General features: G+C 49.9%; 2 protein-coding genes across 12 annotated transcripts in view; one reads left to right on the forward strand and one right to left on the reverse strand.

Annotated features, from left to right (window-relative positions):
* The window catches only part of ADAMTSL2 (ADAMTS like 2), a 55,760-nt gene extending 53,935 nt beyond the window's left edge, over positions 1 to 1,825 (forward strand). For 3 of the 6 annotated variants that reach the window (XM_044992821.1, XM_044992820.1, XM_044992822.1), the window contains one exon: positions 907 to 1,825. In XM_044992821.1, the coding sequence (XP_044848756.1) occupies positions 907 to 1,025 (119 nt within the window). In that variant the 3' untranslated portion in view covers positions 1,026 to 1,825. The remainder of the gene's footprint in view (positions 1 to 906) is intronic. The other 3 variants (XM_044992823.1, XM_044992825.1, XM_044992824.1) reach the window with 1 other exon arrangement.
* A 641-nt stretch (positions 1,826 to 2,466) lies between these two features.
* Positions 2,467 to 23,467, reverse strand: part of FAM163B (family with sequence similarity 163 member B) — a 68,585-nt gene continuing 47,584 nt past the window's right edge. For all 6 annotated transcript variants that reach the window (XM_044992831.1, XM_044992829.1, XM_044992827.1 and 3 more), the window contains 2 exons: positions 5,990 to 6,105; positions 2,467 to 5,233 (listed from right to left, as the gene is read on the reverse strand). In XM_044992831.1, coding sequence (XP_044848766.1) covers positions 4,841 to 5,233; positions 5,990 to 6,082 — 486 coding nt within the window. In that variant the 5' untranslated portion in view covers positions 6,083 to 6,105 and the 3' untranslated portion in view covers positions 2,467 to 4,840. The remainder of the gene's footprint in view (positions 5,234 to 5,989; positions 6,106 to 23,467) is intronic.

The raw sequence follows: 23,467 nt of genomic DNA on the forward strand, positions 1-23,467 counted from the left end.
GCACAAGCTAACTCTGGTAGCGTGCGTCTCTGTGAATTCCCACTAACCTTCGAGTAAGTTTCAGCTGTGCCATTATTTTCATGAGTTTGGTCTCCTAGTGTACTGGGGGATTTGTAACGATCTCATTATCTGAGTGCAGTCTGGTGGTTCAAAGAACCCATGAGCGTTAGTGAGCATTTAGTTCTAATGCACTAATAGGATTTGGGAATTAGAATAGTCCTGCAGCTAAAGCACAAACCTGGGAGTCATATTTGAGTTCTGTGCCTGACTCTGCCATGGCCTTGCCATGTCACCTCTGGTAACCCAGCTCCCCCATCTGTCACCCAGGGAAAGTGATGCCTGCTCGCCGTTGTGAGGTTTGCAAGGTGCTCGCAAGGGGCAAGGGGTTTGGTGGGGCAAATTATTGCTAAAAAACCCAGCAATTAGGTGGGATGCTTGTGCACCAGCAAGTCCTTCCGGCCGTCTGAGTGATGGGTCCTGGCTCCGCTCAGCAGCCTCATTGTGGGAGGAAGGTTTCCCATTCATTTGTCCACTCTCCCACCTGCTCCAAGCTTCCTCACAGCTCCCTTTATTGGGAGCGAATGTCTGCTCCGCCCGGATGGAACTGGATTGGGCCTCCTCCCGCCGTTCAGCTGGTCTCTCCCGCTGATTTTTTACCATCATGCTGCTGCACTCCGGATCATTTCAAATGTGTATTATGACCCGTACATTACTGGCCCTATGTTACGTGTCTGTACAGCACCAGACATGCTGGGGTCTTGGTTGTAGAGCAATAAAATTTCCAAGGAGGCAAGGAGTTAAATAGCGTGGGAAGAAATGAGCTAATACCATAGACTGTAACTTTTTTCATACTGTTGCCTTCTGACCTCACTCATATGAGTGCCAATATGTGTTTCTCTTCTCTAGATGACAGCTGTCAGGACCAAGCTGGAACGAACTGTGCTTTGGCAATCAAAGTGAATCTCTGCAGCCACTGGTATTACAGCAAAGCCTGCTGCAGGTCCTGCAGGGCTCCCCATTCCTAGTGGAGAGATTAGACTAATTACTGCAGCACTTGGAGATGGAAGGAATTAAGAGTAGACTCATTTTGAGCATCCAGCATTTGGCAGGAGAAGTAACATACACCAGGGTGATGCTCCCGGGTTAGACGTAACCACTTACCGATAGCTCATCATACCGGCATTATTAAGCGTTAAATGTGCCGCAAACTTGGGGTAAGGATGTTTTCTTCCACCACTGCACAACTGCTATTCTGATTCCTCATAGCGGAGGGAAATGGCACCAACATTTTGTTTCGAAGCTGACACGAAAGCTTCGTTACTACTGTACATTGGTAGCATGTGATTATCAAAAGCTGTACATAGAATCTTGTATATTTGATTCACTCTTAATTCCAAACAGTCACTTGTTTTAAAAGGCCTGTTCTTTGTTTTCTGCACGAGTTTCAAATTGAGAACGTCAAAGTGTCAATCGTGAAATTAAAGCACCATTATGTTTGCCTTAGCAGAGGCTCCTATAACTTGTTTTCTAATTCATCCCACAAACCTGCTTTCTAGCCTTAATTTCCTTTATGTTTGGGAGCTGAATTTCATCTCCTAAATGAGCGCAAGCCAAAGCCTTTTGTAATATGTAGGTGTATACTTTTTCAGAGATTTTTATCTTATAATCAAACTTTAGTTTCATAGGCCTTATAAAAATCATAATGCTGACATATTGTATATAATAATGAAACATAACTGCACTTTATATCACACAAAAGACGTGCTCTTTTTAATATATTTGTTTACAAACAGTGAACTTTATCCCTATAATCATTAATTTGTACTCGTATGTATATTTTAATAAAATTGTCATATTTATGGTGGTATCTAGTTTTATTCTTGAATTTTTAGCGTGTCTGTCCCTGGATATTGGCGCTGATGAAGAGGTATTGGATAGGCGTCACTGTAAACATAGGGCCTGATCCTGCAAACAAGCATCCCTTACTTTACTACAGGAGGAGACCTATTGAAGTCAATGGGATGTAAGCTCTTCGGGGCAGGGACTCTGTTCACACAGCACCATGCCATGACCGGGGCTCCTAGACATTATGGTAAATACAACTAGTAAGTAATAATCATATGACTCTGTGGATAAGTTGCCCCCATGGTGCACCTTCCAGGATTGGGGCAGTACTTTGTACCTAACTCATTGAATAAATGAAGGGCACGATTTTATGAATGGCCTCCTGTCACTTCTTGCCAGCCATAAATTTGCAAAGAGAAATGTTTGCTAAGCTATAGGAAGAGGGGAGGGTTTCCAAAATAGCTGCATGTTGGCTTCACTTTGCTTCCATTGCCATCAATGGCGACGACTCCCACTGACATCGACAGGGAGCAGAGGGGCCAATCCTGAGCACGTCTGGAAAAAACCCTCCTCTAGGAGACAACATGGCAATGTGATTCCAAACACCGCCAATAAAAAAAAAGCTGAGCCTCAAATCATGGCAAAGAGTTGTTTATTTTTTTTATTTGCTTTTTTTTTTTCCTCAGTGAGTCCAGAAGTCCTGTACAACAGTTCACCATGTGAAGGTTAGTGAAACAGATGACATTGCTTGCTTAGTTTCAAAGATCTACTGGAAAAAAAGAGGAAAGATGAGATATAAGAACAGCTACCGGAAATGCAAAGAATCCAAAGGGTAAATGCATCTGAAACAAACTCGAATAAGACTCGCACAATGGAAGAGACCTGTAGAAGCAGCCGCTGTTACATCAGATCACTTAGAAGACGGAACATTCCCAATGAGCACATTTACAGCAATGCATCCCCAGTTAGGGAGCTCAGTAAGGAATAAATCCAGCATATTTAACTTGTTACAAACCAAGACAAAAAAACCCAAGATGGTCTAAGCTATTAAGTCCTAAAGAATGACGAGTACTTTAGAAGGTCTCCCAGGGAATTAAAAAAGCTCAGGGTCAAAAGTATAATTTCCAGTTTGGCTGCATACAGTGGTTATAAACAACCGCTTTCCTTGCCGAGAGCATGTTTGTGATGAAGAAACCTGAACCAGAGCATGGTACCAAGATCATCAGAGTCTATTTGCAGCCAGTCCATGCTCTGTAGCTGAACGAGTCGTTCTGCAATTACAGAGCAATGCTGTTAGCCTGAATATTGTACAGTGCCATTACAAAGGAGATGGTTCATAGAACAAATTGTATGCACCAGAAAAACAAGCCTCGAGAGAGTGAGTTGCAAAGGACCTTTCGGTAAGCTTCTGTCACTGCTGGTTACGTCTTCTGCTAAAGAAATTGTAGATGGTTTGTTATTTAAATGAATAAAATGATCCCTGTTGTGCTTTAGCCAGGGAAGTGCCTTACTACATCAGAATAGCAGTCAACTGCCCTCTAAAGCTTCTAGAGAATTTGGTGATTATGGATTTGCAGCATCCAGAAATTACAAGCCTGAGCCTAATTTCAGTGCACGCAGGCAGCAGTTCACCTCCTCCTCATGTTAAACTACCTAAACCAGGCTATAGATTGTGTTTAGACCTGCTGGGGTCTAGCTGTCTGGCTGCTAGCATTCCAACAATCTGGCAGGGTTTGAACTGTTATCAAAACAAAGGAAACCAATGGTGCATTTTTACTCTTTGCAGCGAGCATGACCTTGAAACCTCCGACAAAGCCTCTTCCAGAGCAATCCCTGTGCAAAGCCCCATAAGGAGAAGGGAATGGGAAAACAGCTAATTGAGGCCGTGCCCTGGCCATTAATGACTGCACAGCAGCCCTGTTCTGGGCCATACGTGGCCTTGGCTACTGCTGCAAATTAGTAATCCTAGTTAGCTGAGCGCCTATCAGTGACTGTAGTTGAGAATGTGACTGTTGCTTTGTTTTGAGTCTTAAATGTGACAAATTTCCAGATGGAAAAAAATAAAATGTCCTCTTTATTTTTGTTTAGCCCTCATTTCCCTAGCTTAGAAAGAGCGTGTGGCATTGCTGGGGGTTTTTGGTAATATTTGTGAAACCTAAACTGCTCAGTGCACCGTTCTCCCGTTACATAAAAACCTGAAAGTTCTTGCATGTGCTATTTAAAAAAATACTTTCCATAGATTCCAGATGCCTGACACATTTCAGCTCTGGAGACCTCCACTGAAGGAAGAGACTTTACAATAGTTGTGCATCCTTAACCTCAAGGCACTTCCCTTCAGCACTTGTGACCAAAAAGAGGGAGACAGAGAAAGTTCATGGAAAACCGTTAGGATTTACTAACCAATAAATTAAGCTGATTTATGAAATTCACCCCAATCTAGAGAGAGACTGCACAAGACTCTGCATGACAAAATCCCAGTTGGGCCTGCTTTGAGGCCATCAGTGGTGCAGAGACCTGGTGGCAGGTCCCCTGTGGGGGGTGAATTTCATCCACAAAGAGAGGCTGTCGAGTCCTATTTACCTGTGCAGTGCTCGTCCGCTTTGTGAGCCATTGCAGGAAACCTGCCTTTAAGATTGCAAACTACCCCATAGCAATTGTCGATGATGGGTATGGAGGGGCCTTTTTAGGTGTAGGAAAGGATGCACAATATCAAAATCTCCTCAGTATAAAAAGAAAACATTTTCAATGTACAGCGCTAGAAAACCTGCCACATACAAGCTGCAACCATCTCTCTCTCTGATATTTTTTGCTTACCCTTTATCTAGTGATTTAATATATTTATATGCCTATCTAATGTATAAATACATTCATCATTTTAAAACACTTCCATGGATTTTAAAAGTTTCACCGCTGTTAAAAGCCACAACGGCATAGAAAAAGCCTCACACTGAGGGGTCATTTGCTGGGCAGCCCACCGGCGTGGGGCTTCAGCCACTCAGACGTCGGTGCTTATGCTCCGACTGCGCGAGAAAGCTTCTCGCATGGCTGACAGCCGGTTGGGGTTCAGAGCCTGCAGGTTGGTCACGTTCACCGGCAGTTCAATATCTTCCTGGCTGATGGTCTTGTAGCTGACCCGGTCGCCTCCATTGTGGATCTCCTCCGGTTGCTGCAGAAAGAAGGTGGGTGGCTCATAGTGGGTACAAGTGGGGCAGACAGTCCTGCACTGGGAGTGCTGGTTGCTGAAGGGTGAGGAGGAGGAGGAGTAGAGCGAAGGCCCATTGGTCAGCACTACATTGCGGTTGCTGTGAAGTGGAGGGATGTGGGAATGCACGGCAAAATCCGGCTCCTCCTCATCCTCTTCAGATTCCTCCTTCTTGCAGCAGTAATACTGAAAAGCCAAGGAAACAGGAAACCATCGATTACTTAAAAGGGACTCACGCCTACAGCTGCATCAGTCTAAACAATAATGGATTTGCACGTGGATTTGGAACCTACCAACGTTTTCAGGGCAGCTTTGGTTCAACCTATGAGAAAAAGATGGGCCATCTGTGCTGGATTGGAGTTGGGCTTTTGGACATTCCCAAAGTTCAGGGTCATTCAGTCCCAGGCCCCATGTCTCACTCTGTATTCTGGATAAAACACTACTAACTGCGCTGTGGGGCACAACCCGCAAGGGTGGGACCAGAGAGGGCTGAACAGGACTTCCCAGCGCCAGGCTCCATCCGCCTCAGAACCTGAGCCCCTCCCCCCACCCTGACATAACGTTTGAGCCAGAAGGGCCAGAACATAAAGGGCTGAGAGCCTGACTCACGAGGGCCAATAAACACTTCAACCCACATTCGTTCCTGCTGTGCTTGGCCCGTCAGCTCCCTGGAGCAGGGACCTGTCTGTGTTCATGGGTCATAGATAGTTTTGCAAGGGCACCTGCACAGGTGCTGCACCTTATGTCGCTCCAAACACTTCAGTGACTGGGCTTCTCCCCATTCCCCCTTCAGAAGCAGTTCCTGTCCCCTCTCACCAAAAGCCCCATCGGTCGCATTTCCCTTCTCCCGCCCCCTCACTTTTCAGCTGCCCTTGGACCAGCTCGTCTCTGTCACGTTGAAACAAAGCAGCCTGGGCTGACGTGCAGCCCCGCGAGGCGTACCTGAAGCCTACAATAGCAGAGAACTGCTATAATGCAAAGCAAAATGACAGTCGCTAATATTCCACCTGTGATGACCACGGTCCCGGCTGTCATTCGACCTCTTCTCCATTAACAACCTGGAAGACAGAAGGGGCGTTCAGACACAGGGTAAATGGGCAGTAGCCTCATACAACTTTCTACTGCAGCCAAGCAAAAAACAGGGGGAGAGGGGCAGCTCAGCACCTACCAGCACACACTGGGCCCCAGGGGCCTGCAGGGGGCTGAGCCCGACTGAAACCTCAGCTCTGGTGGGTTATGCCCTTCTTTGGGGCAGGAGCCCAGCATTCAGCACCACCCCACTCTGTGTGAGCGCGCCAGTGGGGCAGGCTGAGTGGTGGCCATTCGCCCCGCGAGCGTTGCCCAGTCTGCCCATGCTGAGGCTGCTTAATACTGAATTTGCTAGTGGTTTTGGTTTTTTTAAAGCCATGTGGCTGCTGGGCCACGAGGGACTGCAGCAAGCAGGAATGGTGACAGCTAGAACTTCCTGGAGCAGGCGCCATCATGGCTGTGACTTAAGGGCCAAGGCAAGGCTCACGTGTGGGAAGGGGGAACTGGGCTCTCTCCCCCTGACCTATAGGCCAGAGGCGAGCCCCTTGAACTATGGCTCATGTGACCTCTGGCTTTGTGAGCCGGGTGGAGTGTGGGTGGCCATGGAGCAGGGCTGTGCTTTTGGCCAAGGGGTCTCTGAGCTGCAGTCCCATGGGGATGGGCTACAGGGGACCCACATGTCTCCTATGCCTGTGGCCCCTGATTACCTTAACCCAGCCCGGTGTAATGGGATGAAGCACCTAGATTTCCTGCAATAACAAATTCAAATGCCAGCAGAGAGAACGGCCCCATCTGAAGCATCTGGACCAAGTTCTGTACAGTTTCCTGTGCGCGCATCTGTGACACAAGCCCATCAAGCCACTGACCATGCGTGCGCTAACTGGCGATTCAAGCTAGCAAGGGATCGCCAGCATGGCCGTGATGCGGCTTCCACTTTGCCCACGTTTGTGCAGCCAGCTGGTTTTTCTGTCTGGTCCCTGCTGTCCATGCGCATGGTAGGAAGGCATATTAACAAAGAAGTGGATTGTCCACTGCTTATTCGTGTTCTGGCTGACAGTACACACACCAGGCTTAATCCTGCTGGCCCTTAAGTACACACAGCTCGGTAGAGCAAATCCTGAAGCCTTTCCTCCAGCAAAACGCCCAGCTAAGTTAATGGAACTGCAAGATTTGGCCACTTGACTTCTCTGGGGTTGGTGGGTGGGCCTCAGGATCAGGCCCATTATCAGGGTTGTGGGGCAGGCCTGCAGGCTGCTTTTCCTGACGTCAAACAAAGGCCTGTAAAATCCATCTGGAACCAATCTGTGCATATCTACTTGTTTCACTGTGATGTTGTCTTGGCAGCAGCTAGCAGGCTGAACATGATGGAGCTGGTATCACCCATCACCCTGAGTCCAGCCAAGTGCCACCTGGCAGATATATGAAGGGAGGATGGAAAAAGTAACCGCACAGTAGATGTAAGATTTAATGTGTGTCCCGGCAGCCAACAGGTAGGAAAAAAATGTCTATGACTTGGAGCCTAGGGAAAATTTTAATGATTCTCTGGGCTGGTTAACTCCATATAAAAAAATCGTCTAATGAGACAATGAGCAAAAGTCTCTGCTCAGTGATGCCCTTGATGGTTGTGCAGATGAGAGACTTTGTTGCAGTGTCTTACAATATAAACCTCAGTAGAAACACATTGGAAGCTTCCCGTTCATGTGGTTTTGCTGAACAAAATGCAGGGCCTTTGTATTTGCCTCACTCCGTCTCAGCAGAGTATGCGCCTCATTTGCAAAGGAAGCACAAAATATATTTTAGGTTCATGGAGGATTTGGTCCAGGCTAATCTATTTTAATTGTCCTCTAAGTCTAATGTGTTTTAAAAGTGGCCCCTCATGAATTATGGCTCAGAAAAAGAGCTGGCTCGCTGCTAATTTCAACAGACCTACTCAAGTGCATAAGGGTGCGTCAATGTAACCATTGCACAGTCTAGCCTGATAACACTGGGGAGTACATTGTTGATCGTTACACAGAGGCGATGCGTTGGGGGTGGGGGGGTCATGTGCCCCTCCAGATTTCCTGAGCATGCTCAGTAACACTGCTGAAGCTGGCTGGCCTTACACTGCCCTCCCCCCACTATCGGCAGGCACGGGGCGGCTCTGCTTTACAGATAAGCTGGTGTATTAATAAAACAAAATAATGATTATACATCCAAACCTTGATAACTTCAACTAATAACTGGGGGCGCCACTGCAAATTATGGAGCTTTGAGAAACCCCAAGAAAGACTCTAACAAACCATCTCTCAACCTTGCAATAAAGCACCGACCAGCAGACAACACAAAACGGAGGAGACCCGTAAGCATCTTGAGTGACACCGAGAAACAAGCCAACGGAAGCTGTGCCCTGATTCAGGAGCCGAGTCTGCAAACTCTTACCCACAAGTACTGCTAGTTTGACTTCAGTGGCACTACTTGGCAGACGAAGAGTTACAGGACTGGGTTGTGTCCCTATGGAGCGTAAAACACACTGACAGGAAAGTAAGTTAAGCTGATGCAGGGCATCGTGCCGCACATGAGAAAGTTAACGCCTCAATGGGTTGGCCTGGTGGCCCAGGGGAGAAGACATCCATGTGGCCTTCATTTATGGAGCCAAACGAATGGCACCTGCAAGAGGGCAGCCAACGAATGGCTGGCTTTCCGGCAGTCACAGCTCACAGCTAGGCTGAGTCATGCTTGTCCGCTGATCCCATCACAACCTCGTCCCCATATGGTGGAGCAGCTGAGCGATGACGAACCATAGTTGCATAATGTATAATATGATTATATTTGTATTACACAAAAGGGGGATATATTTTTGAGATTCGCCCTTAGCCAAACCCTCAAAGAAAGACCCTGACCCTGCAGGGTGCGGCACACTTTCAAACATCAACGCGGGCTAGTCAACATCCCAGAAGACGGGACCCATGGGAAGGAAAAAAAAAAAAACCTTCTGCCTTGTAATTAGACCAATGTGGTCTCAGCAGGACAGCATAGACAAGTCACATTCTGTCCTGTGTACCCATCACAGTGACAGCAATATTACCTAGCGTGACGGGCTCTCGCTTGCACTAAGATTTATAGCGTCAATTATAGCGAGAGCGGAAGAGCTTTATACAGTAAAGAATTTGACTCGTGTCAGTTTGCCTTTGAGCCTGTGATCTATTTTCCATATGAAAATAATGTGGATTTTAATTTGGAATAACTGGAACTACTAAATGTTCTCCTGTGATGAACTCAGGAATAGCCCCGTTCATTTGCAGAGCTTCAGTTTGCAAAAATAGATGCATTAAATTATGTAACTCATGCCTTTGTATGAACAATGCATAAATGTGTGTGCATGCACGCCCGTGTGCTGTTCATATAATATAAAAGTTTACCTTTGTATGAGTAGAGGGAACACAGAGAGAGAGAGAGAGAGAGAGAGAGAGAGAGAGAGAGAGCATTAGAGGAGAACAGTTAGCAGTGCCGGCGAGTCCAGATTCCAATACCATGTTGTTTCAGGCCTGGGGATAGATTCAAGCCCCCTTTCTAGGGAGCAGCTTTGCCTCAAGAAATGATGCCGAGACTTGGTGTCCCGGGCTGCGGGTGGGGGTGGGGAGAGGCAAGCTGCACCCCCCCCCCACGGGCCATTTCCTAGTTTGCTGTGGTGAAAATGAACATATTGTTCAAAGCTCTTTGGAACTGTTTTTGCCAAGTCAGGCCCTGGTGCCATGCCTATGATGGCTTGCCTTGTGAATAATGGAAAGACTGTAATTTAGCCTGGGCCTGGCACCTGCCTGCATATTTGCCTGACATCAGTATATCACCAATTTCCTTTGACCACTCTTTTTTCCGTCGCTCGTTGGTGTGTGGTTGTTTTTTTTTTCAAAAAGTTTCCACACAAATCCTTTCTAATGATGATTTGCTCCCTTGCGCTCTCTCGCTTTGCGAAGGTATCTGCGTCCTGCAATGGTTTAGGGCTGGCATAATGAGACGGTAAAATACAGAGGAAGCTACTGAGCTCTAAGCTACCAGGTCAGGCTTTATACACATATCACAATCTTGTGAGTCCAGCGCCAGGTGAGAGCAGGTCAGGAACATCCATTTCTTCCACTAGGCTACGCACTAGCCTCCCACAAAGTGTCCCTTGTAAGATGACTTGGAAACTAGAGTGAGCAGAATGGTCACGGAACAGGGGCTCAGTGTTTCCTCTGTTTGGGTGACGAGGAACGCTGCTCCTGATTCCCTTCCTCTCTCTCAAAGCAACAGGGAGAGCGAGAGAAAACTCCAGGGACAAGAAATGCAACATGTCAGTTCTGTTCCGTGACAGCCTAGGTGGGTGAGGGAGTATCTTTTACAGAACCATCTTCTGGGGGTGGAAGGTGCAGGCTTTCGAGCTACACAGAGCTCTTCTTCAGGTCTGGGGAAGACAATCAGAGTGTCTGAGGTCTGTTACATAACAGTCACCGGGGCCCCTCCTGTCCCCACTGAGGTCAATGAATCATAGAATCATAGAATATCAGGGTTGGACGGGACCTCAGGAGGTCACCTAGTCCAACCCCCTGCTCAAAGCAGGACCAATCCCCAACTGATCCCCGATATATGCATGGCTGGGTTCATAGGCGCCGAGGCTGTGGCTGGCTGGATGCATAGGCGCTGACACTGTGCATGGCTAGATGCATAGGCGCCGATGCTGTGGCTGGCTGGATGCATAGGTGCCGACACGATCCACCCAAGTCAGTGGGATGCCTTTGCCTCATTGACTTTAACGGGAGTTGGCCTGGACTTTACCTATTAGAAACTATATTAGGTGCTTAGACATGGGAGCGTGTGTCTTGACCTAAAGGCGATGGTAGATGCCCAACCAGTAACCCATGGAAAAAAATAGGGGTTACTCAGCATCCACCAGCCACAGCAGTGCTGGAGCCCCAGGGCTGGCTGCTGCTCAGTGAGCAGCTGGTGGGAGGCACTCGGGGGAGAGGGTTTGCACAGGTGTGAGCAGCAGGCGGGTGGGATGGGGGGCTCAGGTGAGGGGGCAGAGTTGGGTGGAAAGAGGCAGAGTGAGGGCAGAGCATCAGGGCAGAGTGAGGGTAGAGCACCCAGCGGGAACAGGAAAAGTCAGCGCCTGCGGCTGGATGTGGCCTTTGGCTTATAACACTGGTAAGTGGGGCGCTTAGATTGGCAACGTGTGTGCAGCTATTAGTGGTTCCAATGGCCCCCCCACTGCCCCAGAGGGTGTTTCAGTCTGTGATGTACCGGGGTGTAATCCAGCCCACTGGGGGCTGTGTCTTGGGGTGCCTTGCAGTGACTAGCTGTTGTAGCTTCCAACCTGGACTGCTCACAACCTGCCACCACCATGCAGGCCACTCCCACATGTGCTTGCCAGTCACACTCTGGTTTTCACCAGCCTTGCTTATACCGCAGGGTGACCCTCAATACACTCCCAGTCCAGGACCTTCTCCCCAGAACAGTACGTCCTGCACTGTCCAGCCCTCTCCCAGACAGCCCAGAAAGAGTCAGTTCATTATTGCATTAAAGAAATAAATATACACCAGCTTAGCATGAGAACTGAAGTTACCCAGACACTTTAACCTAAACACGCCAGATTAGGTGACGCAATAAAACAAGTTTATTAATTACAAAGGGAGATTTTGAGTACAAATAATGAGGCACACAAGTCAGAAATGGTTACAAGCAAAATAAAGATAAAATAGTGCCTGACTTAACAAACTGTATTAGATTCAAGCAAAATTTCTCACCACATGCTTCCTGACCAAATGCTTCAGGTCACGCCCCATCCCCAAGTCCAGCTGCTATTCCCTTGGTCTTCTGAGGTGCAGGGAATGTGATGGGCAAGCAGAGAGAGGGGGGTGTCTGCCCTTTCTTTTTGTAGTTTCAGTCCCCCTCTTGAAACAACATTTCCAGCTGGGAACTAGGAGAAAAGAATCTGTGTGGAAGGTTGTTCCCTGCTGGTATTTTTTTCCCGTTTGAGCTGCCTTTGTGTTCCCTTCCGGCTGGTCAGGTCTCCCCACTCAGCTGTGTACAAAGATTATTACAATCGTGCGTCGGGTGTGAATACCGGGGTGCATTCCGTCACACGCACCATGGAGGGCTCTGCTGGAAAACCTCAGGCTCACTGTGGAGTGGGTGGGGGCAACGCTGCCCAGGGCAGGGGCAGCCTCTCTCTGCTCCTGCCCCAGTCCTCCCCCTTGCCATTGACCCACTCCTTTCCCTGCTTCACAAAGAGCCACATGTGGATCTGGGGGGGTCAAAATTAGGGCCTATGGGTCTGATCCGAAGTCCAGTAAGTTGATGGAAAGACATCCACTATCTCCACTGGGCTATGGAGCTGGCTCTTATGTTTATAATGTGGGGGTTGGGTCAGCAACTTCTGAAGCAGGTTTAAGGCCAGGCAGGATATTGGGGCGAATACCAACGACCGGCTTGGAGACAGCAGCTCCAGTGTCTGTGAGCTAACAGCGTCGCTCCTTCATTCTGCTCATTCGGGTGCCCTGCTAAATATTTTCCTGTTACCTAGACAAATCATCTTGGGTGAGGTGGGACTCGGGCCTGTCCTGGCAGCTGTGACAGGCTGGGACACGCCACAGGAGCGCTGGTGCTGCCAGTCTCCATTTCTGAGCCCGCCTGAACCCTAACTCAGCTCGCCCCACAGCGGGACTGAAAAGCTGTGAGAAGAGAGTAAGGGTTTGTTTGGTTTGGATGCGAACCTCCCTAGCATCACAGACACAGGCTGGTACATGCCCCCCCCCAGAGTTCTGGACAGCCTCCCACCCACGCCTCCAGCACGACGCACAGTGCCAGCTGGCTGCACCTTGGACCGGCTGCCTGCACGTGAGGAATGAAAGCGCTACTCGGCCTTCGGGTACCTGGAGCCTCTGGGAGAATTAAGCAAGCTGCATGCGGGGGGAGAGTGGGGAGGCCTGCCCGGCTGACAGGAGCCCTGGCCAAACCAGCTTCATGCGCCTCGTGTATAACCCATCATAATGAACCTGTCCTGTGGTTTTTCTTTCCCCTCCCCAGGAATGGCAGCCCCCCCCCCCGAATGAGCAATTGACCAAACAGACCCATGTAGCTGGGCCAGAGTCAAAAAAGGCCGACAGGTCTGAGTTTATTACACGAGCCTGCTTGGGCTTTGACGTGTGAGAGCGACGGAGATGCATACACTACAGCATCAGCTGGCAACAGAGAAGCCAAGGCGTGGAGAATTTCAGCACAGGCTCCAGGCCTGGGCTTGCTTAGCCAGGGCCCTGCTCAGCAGAATGCCACAGCCCAGTTTGTAACAGCCCCCCCAAGGGTAATCATTGGCTCAAACAAAACCAAAAAGCCAGCGGGCTCAGTGTCTCAATCCTGCTGTCCCAGCGGAGACCGATCAGGAGGGAATCAAAGCATCCCTGTGGGAACTCCATGCCGCGCAGCCTAGCCACTTCATCCCCCATCATTGCTCTGGCCATCTCCCCATGCCAGGCTTGCAGGCAGATCAGCAGAAACCTGGGGCTGAAAGCTGCTGACAGATACAGCAGCATTAACATGGATATTTGACCTCTCTCCCCAAAGCTGAGCTCATCACCCATCAATGGGGCCGAAGTCCTAGCCAGGTTTGAACCCCAGCTGGAAGAATCAAGTGCTATGATACCACTGGAAGTCAAGCACTGGTGGATAACCCTTGCCACCAGTTCCTCTGTCATCTTACCAGCTGTTGGGTGAAATTCTCGGCTGGTGTAAACTGATGCAGCTCTGTTGGAGACAATGGAACTGTGGTAATTGACATCAGCAGAGAATCTGTCACCTCCCTCCTGTATCATACATTTATCTAATCTATAGCTGTATAAATGGAATAAAAATACTTCTGCAAGCTTTACCATAGGTGGTGTTCCACCTATACCATACTCTGGCTGGCGCTGGTGTAGCTGCATTGCCATCTTCGGGGTGGCAGAGGCGTTACTGAGAGCGGCCCCCAGTGTTTGCATGCATACCAGCCAGAACATGAACAGCTCTGTCAGCCCACTCGCCTGCAAGAACATCGGCGCTGTTATAATTATAAATCTCTAGCAGCCCTCTAGTGCTGCGAGCGTAGGACAGGGCCCAGGGTGAACTATGTAAATTACCCAGAGCACACCTGTTCTGAACACCTCCTTCAGAAGTGCTTTAACGCAGCTGGCCTGCAGCAGGTTAACACAAAACCACCCCCCGCCCCCAAATTACTACAGCACCAGAGGAAAATCAGCCTTATCTGTTCAGGATTTGTTTGGATTCCAAAGAAAATAAACCGACGGTGCATCTGCAGTCCTGCTAACGTTGGTAAGTACTGGCTGGCGAAAGCAGTCTCATATTTTATGCTGGTGCTGAACGGGGCTGTAGGAGAGAGTGTAATTTATAGTGCGGCTCTGCAGGCCTTCTGGCATGATGCTTCCACAGGGTGAGCGCTGGGCCTGCTCCTGCCATCCCGCACTGGCGTGAATGGGCGTCTTACCTGAACACAGCCTGAGGGGGACATGGGCCAAAGCACCCAAGTGACTTAGGAGCCTAAATCCCATAGTCAGCTGTGATGCGCCCACTCAGGAGTCTAGTGCCACTGAAAAAATCAGTGACCCTTCGGGTATGGCACAGTGGAAAGCTGCATGTTGGGTTAGGAGCCGTGAGCTCCATTCCCTGCTCCTGAGGCTGCCTTCAGTGCCAGAATGCTGGGCCAAAGGCAACCCTACGGCAAGTCTAGTGAAATAAAGGGAATTACACCAGGGATGAAATTGGTCCAGTGTCTTTATAGCCTAATGGCAGAAAATGTCCATTGCATGGAGTAAATCAGGGTGCGCCAGCTGTTCCACATCACCAGCCCCCCCCCAATCTAGCTGGGATGCCCCTCCCCTTCTCCAGCAATATGGGCAGGACATGATGGTTGCAACCTCCCAGCGCCTGTCCATGTATCCCCTTGTGGAGTAAGCAGGAGGCTGCGGCAGTCTGTCTGCCTGTCTCCTTGGCTTTCCAGCAGGGGAGTGGAGGTTCCATGACCCAAGCCAGGCCAATCTGATGTGGATAGCATGTCACTGGTAATTTCACCCTCTGGACCATGCTCACTTTAAAAGCTTTCCCCAGGGTTTTCCCTTACAAGTGGGGAACGTCCAACTGGAGCAGCAGTTCCTCAGCCCTAGCCCAATGGAAAGGCATGGTCAAACCTCTACACACCGTGCCCAGGGAACGCAGTGCTTTCAGCAAAATACACAACAGGGGAGAACGCTGACAAGCCCCTGGTCCCCGACCACATGCCGCTGGGTGTGCCTGTATTCATAGAATCAAAGAATATCAGGGTTGGAAGGGCCCTCAGGAGGTCATCTAGTCCAACCCCCTGCTCAAAGCAGGACCAATCCCCCACTAAATCATCCCAGCCAGGGCTTTGTCAAGCCTGACCTTAAAAACCTCTAAGGAAGGAGATTCCACCACCTCCCTAGGTAACCCATTCCAGTGCTTCACCACCCTCCTAGTGAAAAAGTTTTTCCTAATATCCAACCTAAACCTCCCCCACTGCAACTTGAGACCATTGCTTCTTGTTCTGTCGTCTGGTACCACTGAGAACAGTCTAGATCCATCCTCTTTGGAACCCCTTTTCAGGTAGTTGAAAGCAGCTATCAAATCCCCTCTCTTTCTTCTCTTCTGCAGACTAAATAATCCCAGTTCCCTCAGCCTCTCCTCATAAGTCATGTGCTCCAGCCTCCTAATCATTTTTGTTGCCCTCCGCTGGACTCTTTCCAATTTTTCCACATCCTTCTTGTACTGTGGGGCCCAAAACTGGACACAGTACTCCAGATGAGGCCTCACCAATGCCAAATAGAGCGGAATGATCACATCCTTTGATCTGCTGGCAATGCTCCTACTTATACAGCCCAAAATGATGTTAGCCTTCTTGGCAACAAGGGCACACTGTCGACTCATATCCAGCTTCTCGTCCACTGTAACCCATAGGTCCTTTTCTGCAGAACTGCTGCCTAGCCACTCGGTCCCTAGTCTGTAGCAGTGTATGGGATTCTTCCGTCCTAAGTGCAGGACTCTGTTCTACCAGCACTGGGAAAGGAGGGGCCATCAGCGCCCCTGCTGCCCCGCACCATGGGCAGCTAGGACGGCTTAGCTCAGATACGCGCAGATTCACACAGCTGTCCAGGCACTCTGAGCAGTAAAGGGGCCAGCCTAGATTTTACACACACCCGTTCAGTGCCAGCCCGTCCTGTCTGTGGGGGAAGGGCCTGCAGATCCCACTGGCTGAGCTGGTGTAGTGCAGTGGCAAGTTAGGGGTGCACAGACTAACATCGCCCCAATAGGGCCTGGATGCCCCTGCACCTCCCACCTGGAACAGTCACAGGCCCACCCTCCAGTCTCTAGGACCTATGTGGATGCGGGAGAGGAGAAGGGGGAATGGGGACAGTAGGAGGTCAGGGCTCCTCATCCTGGCAGTGTGGCTGTATTACAGCCTCCCTGACAGGGACACCCCCCCTCAGTGAGCGTACTGGTTGTATTACATTTTCTTGGGTACACTCTGCACAGCTGGCTGTGGCACAGAGCATCTCCTCTGCCCACCTCTGGGCCCCTGTCTGCCCAGTCCTCACTCCCTCTCCACTGGGGATCCATCAGACCCACAAACAGGCTTCCAGCTCCTTGGGGTCCTGGGGAAGGGGCAGGGCAGGAGCGGCTGACCCCCTCTTGCACACATGAGGGGGGTAGCTTGTGACTTTCCCCCAGCAATGGCCACAGGTCAAACCTCAGGGCCAAGTTTGCCCTTGTTCTCACCCACGCAAAGCCTTGTGTGACTCTGTAAGGGAAAGGGGGATGTGACTGGCAGTCTCCCTGCAGCTGGACATTGGTCTCCTCTAACTTGAACGGTCAATGGTTAAACACGATTCATTTTTAAAGGGTAAACGTCATGTTGCGATTGTTTATTCAGGGTAGAGACTAATTTACAGTCTCTTACAACTGGGCTTCCAACAGCAGCATAAACATTGCCGCCAGCAGACCAAATGGGCCAAAGTTTTCAATAGTGGCTCCTGATTTTAGGTGCTTTGCTTTCTGGGGTTTCCAACTTAAAGGTGCCTGATGTGTGTGTGTGTGTGTGTGCGCGTGCGCGTGCCCGGCTGTTCCTGCGATGTGTCATACGTTGGGCCCACAGAACCACTGGACCCTTTTGAAAATCTTGGCCATTGGCTGTCCTTAAAAACTGGGCCAAATTCAGTTCTTGATTCATCGGAGTCCGGGATGTTCAGGGAACACAGAAACATGGTGCCCCAACGGGGGCAATCTGCAGAGATCCAATTTGGGGATGAGAACGAGTGAGGGGCAGATCCCAGCAATGCAGTGACATGCCGGAAGATTCCATAGACTCGTTTCATCTCCTGTGCGTATATATATATAGATATATTGATTGCTTCCTTTCAGGTCTGATGCAGCTTGTGTCACCCAACAGCCTCTCTTCCCATAAGGAGGTATAAGAAATAATCATGGGGCTCTGTAAGGATCACAGAATCCCTAAACTCAGCATACCCTAGGCTTGATTCTTCTCTCACCAATTTCAAGCTGGTCTTTCTCCACTGACTTCCTGACTGACACTGGTGGAGGGGGAAGGAGAGTCAGACCTTTGGGGTCATCCTGCCCCATATAATTGTCTTGTGATGGCCAACCTGCCAGACCATCCTCCTCATTTTACCCCTTCCCTGCCAGTTCACTCCATCGCCCTGCCCGGGAAGCCTGTGCCCTTGTGCTCTCACAGGCTGGGCTTTGCAATGAACACTCTCTCCTGGAAGGAAAGGTAACTGATTAATTAGGGATGGTCACATATCATCCACTCACAAAAGGACATCTATGTCCTGTGGCTGACGCAAAGGGATCAGGAGTCCCGAGGTCTGGAGTCTATCACACGACTCTGCTGCTGACTCACTGGGTGACTTCAGGCCAGGCACTTCACCTGGACCTCAGTTTCCCCATCTTTAAAAGGGGGATAAAGTTATCAACCCGTCATTGTAAAGTGCTTTGAGATTCCCCAAATACAAGTAGATTCTATGTATTTTGATGCTGATGCTGATTCGCTTTCTTTCACTTCTCATTAATTAAACGACCATTCCCTCCCTCGTGGCACCAGTAATGAAGGATAGCACATGGTCCTGCTTCCCCTATGTCCTGGGCTTTCAAACACAAAGCCACACGCAGCCAGCCATGTATACAACATAGCTAGGAAAATCCCACGTCAGGCGCTTTGGAATTCTTAGGCACCCCTGAGTTATAACTGGGGCCATTTGGAGTTTGCCGTTTTTTAAAACACATTGTCTTATGAACAGCACATACCTGGAAGCTTTAAACTCTCCAGTGCGTGAGGGGGAAAAAAAGAACAGAAAAGCGCAGCATATGGAGGCCCACAAGCAGAACAGTTCCTGTCTAGACCGCCTTTACATTTGTTCCTAATTTCACGCTCCACAGGCTCCCAGATTCATATATCTAGTAATAAACACACTAGTAAAAGGAAGTGCTTTGCTGCTCTGCTGTGGTCTTGAAGCCCTGGTATGAGGAACACAGGCGCTGTGAGGTACCGCTCACAGTGTAACTCCATATGGCTCCTTCCTCCTCATTATGTTCTATTAGGAGCCCCAGAACTACTGTGGATGCCTGAAGACGCTCCCTGTCCAAATTCATTCCCCCACCCAGCGCATTTTCTTTTATTGCCAAGAGTGAGGAAAGGCCTGCAGCCGGATGTTAACTCTGCATGGCCTGAGGTGGACTCAGGGGTTCTCTATCACCCCTCAACCCCAAATTCCCATCTGCTCCCCTTGCTATCGGCCTACGCGACAATCTGTCCTCAATGCAGCCACTCTGTCCAGTTTGTCGGGGCTCCCCCAGGCGCTGTTTCTATTTGGCAAGCCTGTCTCCACCCAGGCTCGGTGCTTGGCTCTGGCACTGATCAGAGCCTGATGTAAAGGAAAGCCCTGGCCTGGTCCATGGCTGTGAGGTGGGAACAGCTACCGAGAGTGAGTTAAGGGATTGTGACACTGTCCCACGCCTGGTGTGGAGAGATTTCTGCTTCTGGGCTGTACCTTGGAGCTTCACAGCAACAGCCGGGATAGAACTTCCCGATCCCTGTTCCAGAAATACAGGTGTCACGGAGTGTGGGGAAGTCAGGGCCCTGCACCCCTCTTCCTGAGATTCACCGTGACTCTCAGCCAGCCAGTAAAACAGAAGGTTTATTAGATGACAGGAACACAGTCCCAAGCGGAGCATGTAGGTACAACCAGAACCCCTCAATCAAGTCCCTCTGTGGGGTTCAGGGAGCTTAGACCCCAGCTTGGGGTTCCCTGCATTGCACCATCCAGCCCAAGACTGAAAACCAAAAACTCCTCCAGCAGCTCTCTTCCCCCTCCCCCCAGCTCCTCCTCTCCTTTGTTCAGTCTCAGGGCCAGAAGGTGTCACTTTTCCCAACCCCCCTCCTGGCTCAGGTTACAGCTCAGGTAGCTTCCTTCAAGGGAAGTCCCCCATCCCCAATGTAACTCTCCTGCAACATTCCCAGGTCAAATCCACCCTGCTTCCTGCTCCGTCACAACAGGCCACAGAGCAATTGTGCAGTAGGAGAATCTCCTGTAGCTAGTAACCATAGAGCATGTAATGACACACCGTAACTGCTCTGCCTCTGGCCCAGCTACATGGGTCTGTTTGGTCAGTTGCTCATTCTGGAGAGAGAGGGGGCTGCCATTCAACCAGAAACCAACTCCAGGCAGAGGCCACGTGAGCTCCCCGCCCCCAGAAGACACCTTCCCTTGTTCCCTCTCATCCTGGCACATTTTGAGAGTGGCTCCAGTGAAGAAGAAGAAAAGAAACTAATGGATCTGCAAATGGAAGAAAACGTCTTTTCCCTCAATAAACAATGCTCGGCTGCTGAAATTGGGGCAGATGTTATTTCAGTCTCAGGTGTATAAAACACTCCGGAAAAACCCTGCCTGCTGAGAGAATATGAGAGAGACAAGGTGGGTGAGATCAGATCTTTTATTGGACCAACTTCTATTGATGGAAGGTGCCACAGAGCTTCACAAAGCTCTTCAGGCCTGCAGGAGGAAATCAGTGTGTCTGAGCTCAAGACGACTTGGGAGAGATTGTTAGGATTGATTTCCTTCTCCTGTGAAGCTCGAAAGCTTGTACCTTCCACCAACACAAACTAATCCAATAAAATATATTACCTCACCCACCCACCTGGTCTGCCTCAGATCCTAGGACCAACACCACTGCAAAGAGAGAATATAACACAGTTCAAAATGCCAGAGATCACACAGTGACTGTATCTCAGCTCGTTAGATGGCTAGCCACTAATATTTGCATAATATTCAGTGTAGGAACAATTATGCACTAGCAAAAACCGAGGCTGGGTTAAGAACCAGCTGAAAGAATTGGACTGTAAGGTCACTGCAGAGTGAGGACCGGAGTTAGAACTAGAATCCAGGAAGCTTACAGACACTGGAGCACATTTTCCTCCTTGTACCCCCACAGACCTGTCTTCTTGCTGGGTCCCCCTGAATAACCCAGGAGTAGCAGGAAATTTTCTGAGCCACTAGTAACAGAAAACAATTATTTTTAAAAAATTGAACTTCTAAAGCAAAGTCCCAGCTCCTCACCAAGACTCTGCAGAGACTGCTGAAAAACCACCACCGTAACAATGCTAATGCACAACACGTCTCCGAACATCTGCGTGAAAAACACCGAAATTACCCCAGGCACAAAGAAAACAGCATCAGAACAAAAAAGAGAACACAGCGTCAGAGGAGGAAAACGGCTCCTCGGAACCATTAGGTGCCAAAGGGCTGGATTAAAGACAAACTCATTTAGAGCCCATTGACGTCAGTGGGAGTTTTGCCATTGACCCCAATGAGCATTGGACCGGGTCCTTCAGTTCTGAACAGGGACTGAGTGGGAAAGAAGGGGGAGAATGCAGAAAGCAGGGCTTGGGCAAGGGGCGAGTGGGAGAGGCCGGGGCTTTCACAACCACTGATGCCAGTTAACGCCGAGCTTGTGGACAGCAAGACCCAGGAAGGCAACAGCAGCTACTTAGCCTCCTCCTCCTCCTCCTCTTGGATGTCACTGAAGTAGGTGCCTGGACGGGGCCGCCCAGAGGATGCAGGGGGCCTGGGGCAAAGCGGGGGAGCTGCGGCGCTTGCACTCACCCGGCAGCAGTCCAGTCTTTGGTGGCGGGCGGGGGGAGGCCTTCAGTCGCTCCACGTCTTCAGCAGCACTGAAGGGCTCCCCACCGCCGAAATGCCGCCGAAGACCCGGAGCGACTGAAAGGGCCCCTGTTGCTGAAATGCCGCCGAAGACCCGGACCGCCGCCGGGCCAGGGCTCGCGGGGCCCCTGCAGGACCCGGGGCAAATTGCCCCACTTGCTCCCCCCTCTGGGCAGCCCTGTGCCTGGAGTCAAGTTTTGCCATCAGTCTCAGCCAGGCAGTCTGGCTGTGGTCAACGGGGCGACTCAGGTGTGAGTCTGAGCAGCATCCAGCCAAAAGCAAGGAGTATGTTTCACAGCTACTGTTCATTACTGACACAGTTGCTTGGCTTTGGTTGGTGAGCGGGCGGGGGTTGCTGCTTCTGCCCAACTGGCTGAGATTCCTCTGTGGTTGGGTGCAAAAAAAAAAACAAAAAAATGAACAATGTGGTGTGGAAAAATTTAGAAGGAAAATGAAGCTTTTTTCATTGTTGTCAAAAAATAATTTTGGGGGGAGGGGAGTACTCCAGCTCTCATCCCGCCCTCCAACATATAAAAGCAAACCGTGCCGAGTGTGAAGTCCATGGAGACAGGATATGCGACAGAAAACACCACTGCACTGGCATGACCTGGCCGGGCTATCAGGTTTCGATGCTACAGTCCCCAAAGACTTGTGCTTGGCTAGCCTGTCGCACTGCATGATGGGACGGGTTCTGCTCTCCCCACAAAAGCCAGGCTCCCATTCACTTCAAGGTGGGGTTTTGTTCTTATAGGGGTTCCTGGAATCTGCCCTGACTTGCAACCTGGGCAGCCCCCCCCCCTTCCCCCCAGCATTAGCCTCAGTGCCTTTATTCTGCACCAGATGAAGCGGGGACGAAGCCAACGTCAAGCTTTAGAAACAGCAGGATGAAGTGTGATGGGCTCTCTGAGCCTCCGTAGGGGAGGCCCAGCGGCACGGAGCTGTTGGCTGCTGCATGCAGGTATTCGCTCTTGATGGATTCCAGCCGCCTGGAGCGTGGACACCCAATGGGCCAGCCCCAAGCATGACTGACTGACTGGCTGAAAACAAGCATCTGAATTTACAGTGCCACAAAATGCTGAACTGCTCCATTGATTTTTGTCCCGACTCATGACGTGGTGTCTTTCATTACCAGTCCGACGCCCAGCCAGCTGTCCCTTGACAGCATCGCTGGCTTACGCAGGTGTCTGCACGCAGCTCATTTCCAATGGGCAGATGAGCTCAATGCTAACACACCGGCTTGAGGCCATTTACTATCACCATTGTGCTGGGCTGCTTGGAAGAAGGTCGTGTCTGGTTCATAACCCTTCCCGTGAAGGCCCAGGAAGGGAAGATTTACATTTTTTTGTTGGGGGGGGGGTGGGGGAAGGGGAGTGGAGAAAGAATTGCAAAAAAGCCTGAAAGAAAACATGCTCTGTGAACAGTTTGGGAATATCTGAATACCTGCTGCCTAAAACCTGATTGTTCCTGTCTTCATGTTTCGCATCAGTTCTTTCTTTCTGCTTATATGTCTAATTCTCAAGGTATCCGGTATCCGAGAACCTGAGTAGTCTGCAAACTTTAACAGTCTAGCCTCGGCGCACCCTCCTTGATGTTATCTCCACTGTCCCAAATGGGGAAACTGAGGCACGGATCGATTTTGTTTTAAGGCCACCATTTTCAGACGTGGCCGGTGTTTTCGGGGTGCCCTAACTGAGACTCCTTGGGCCTGATTTTCAGAAGTGCTCAGGGTCAGTTTGTTATTATTATAGTTTTAACCCATAAATATAGCTGAGGTGTGCATGCTACGTGGGTTAGGAATGAAAGCCGTGCTTAACCATCAGCATGCTGAGCTCTTAACATCCGGACTAGAAGAGCTGTGGGGCTAACCCCCACTGCAAATCTGCCTGAAAGGTGTATCAGAACAGATGTGCCCTCAATCACTAGGCACTTCTGAAACTTGGGCTGCCAGCATCTTGTCCAAGGGTCACTCTGGAAGTCTTTGGCAAAGCTAGGAGTTATACCTGTACCCCCTGATTCATAATCCTGGGCACTAACCACTAGACAACACTGGCTTGTGCTGATGGAGACAATTCTTTTGCTCAGTACCCTGAGTGATGGTTTATTTGGCTCAGGGTGGGGTTGTCTGGAAGGAAGGGGGATT

This window comes from Mauremys mutica, chromosome 18 (assembly GCF_020497125.1).
Source record: "Mauremys mutica isolate MM-2020 ecotype Southern chromosome 18, ASM2049712v1, whole genome shotgun sequence".
Lineage (NCBI taxonomy): Eukaryota > Metazoa > Chordata > Testudines > Geoemydidae > Mauremys > Mauremys mutica.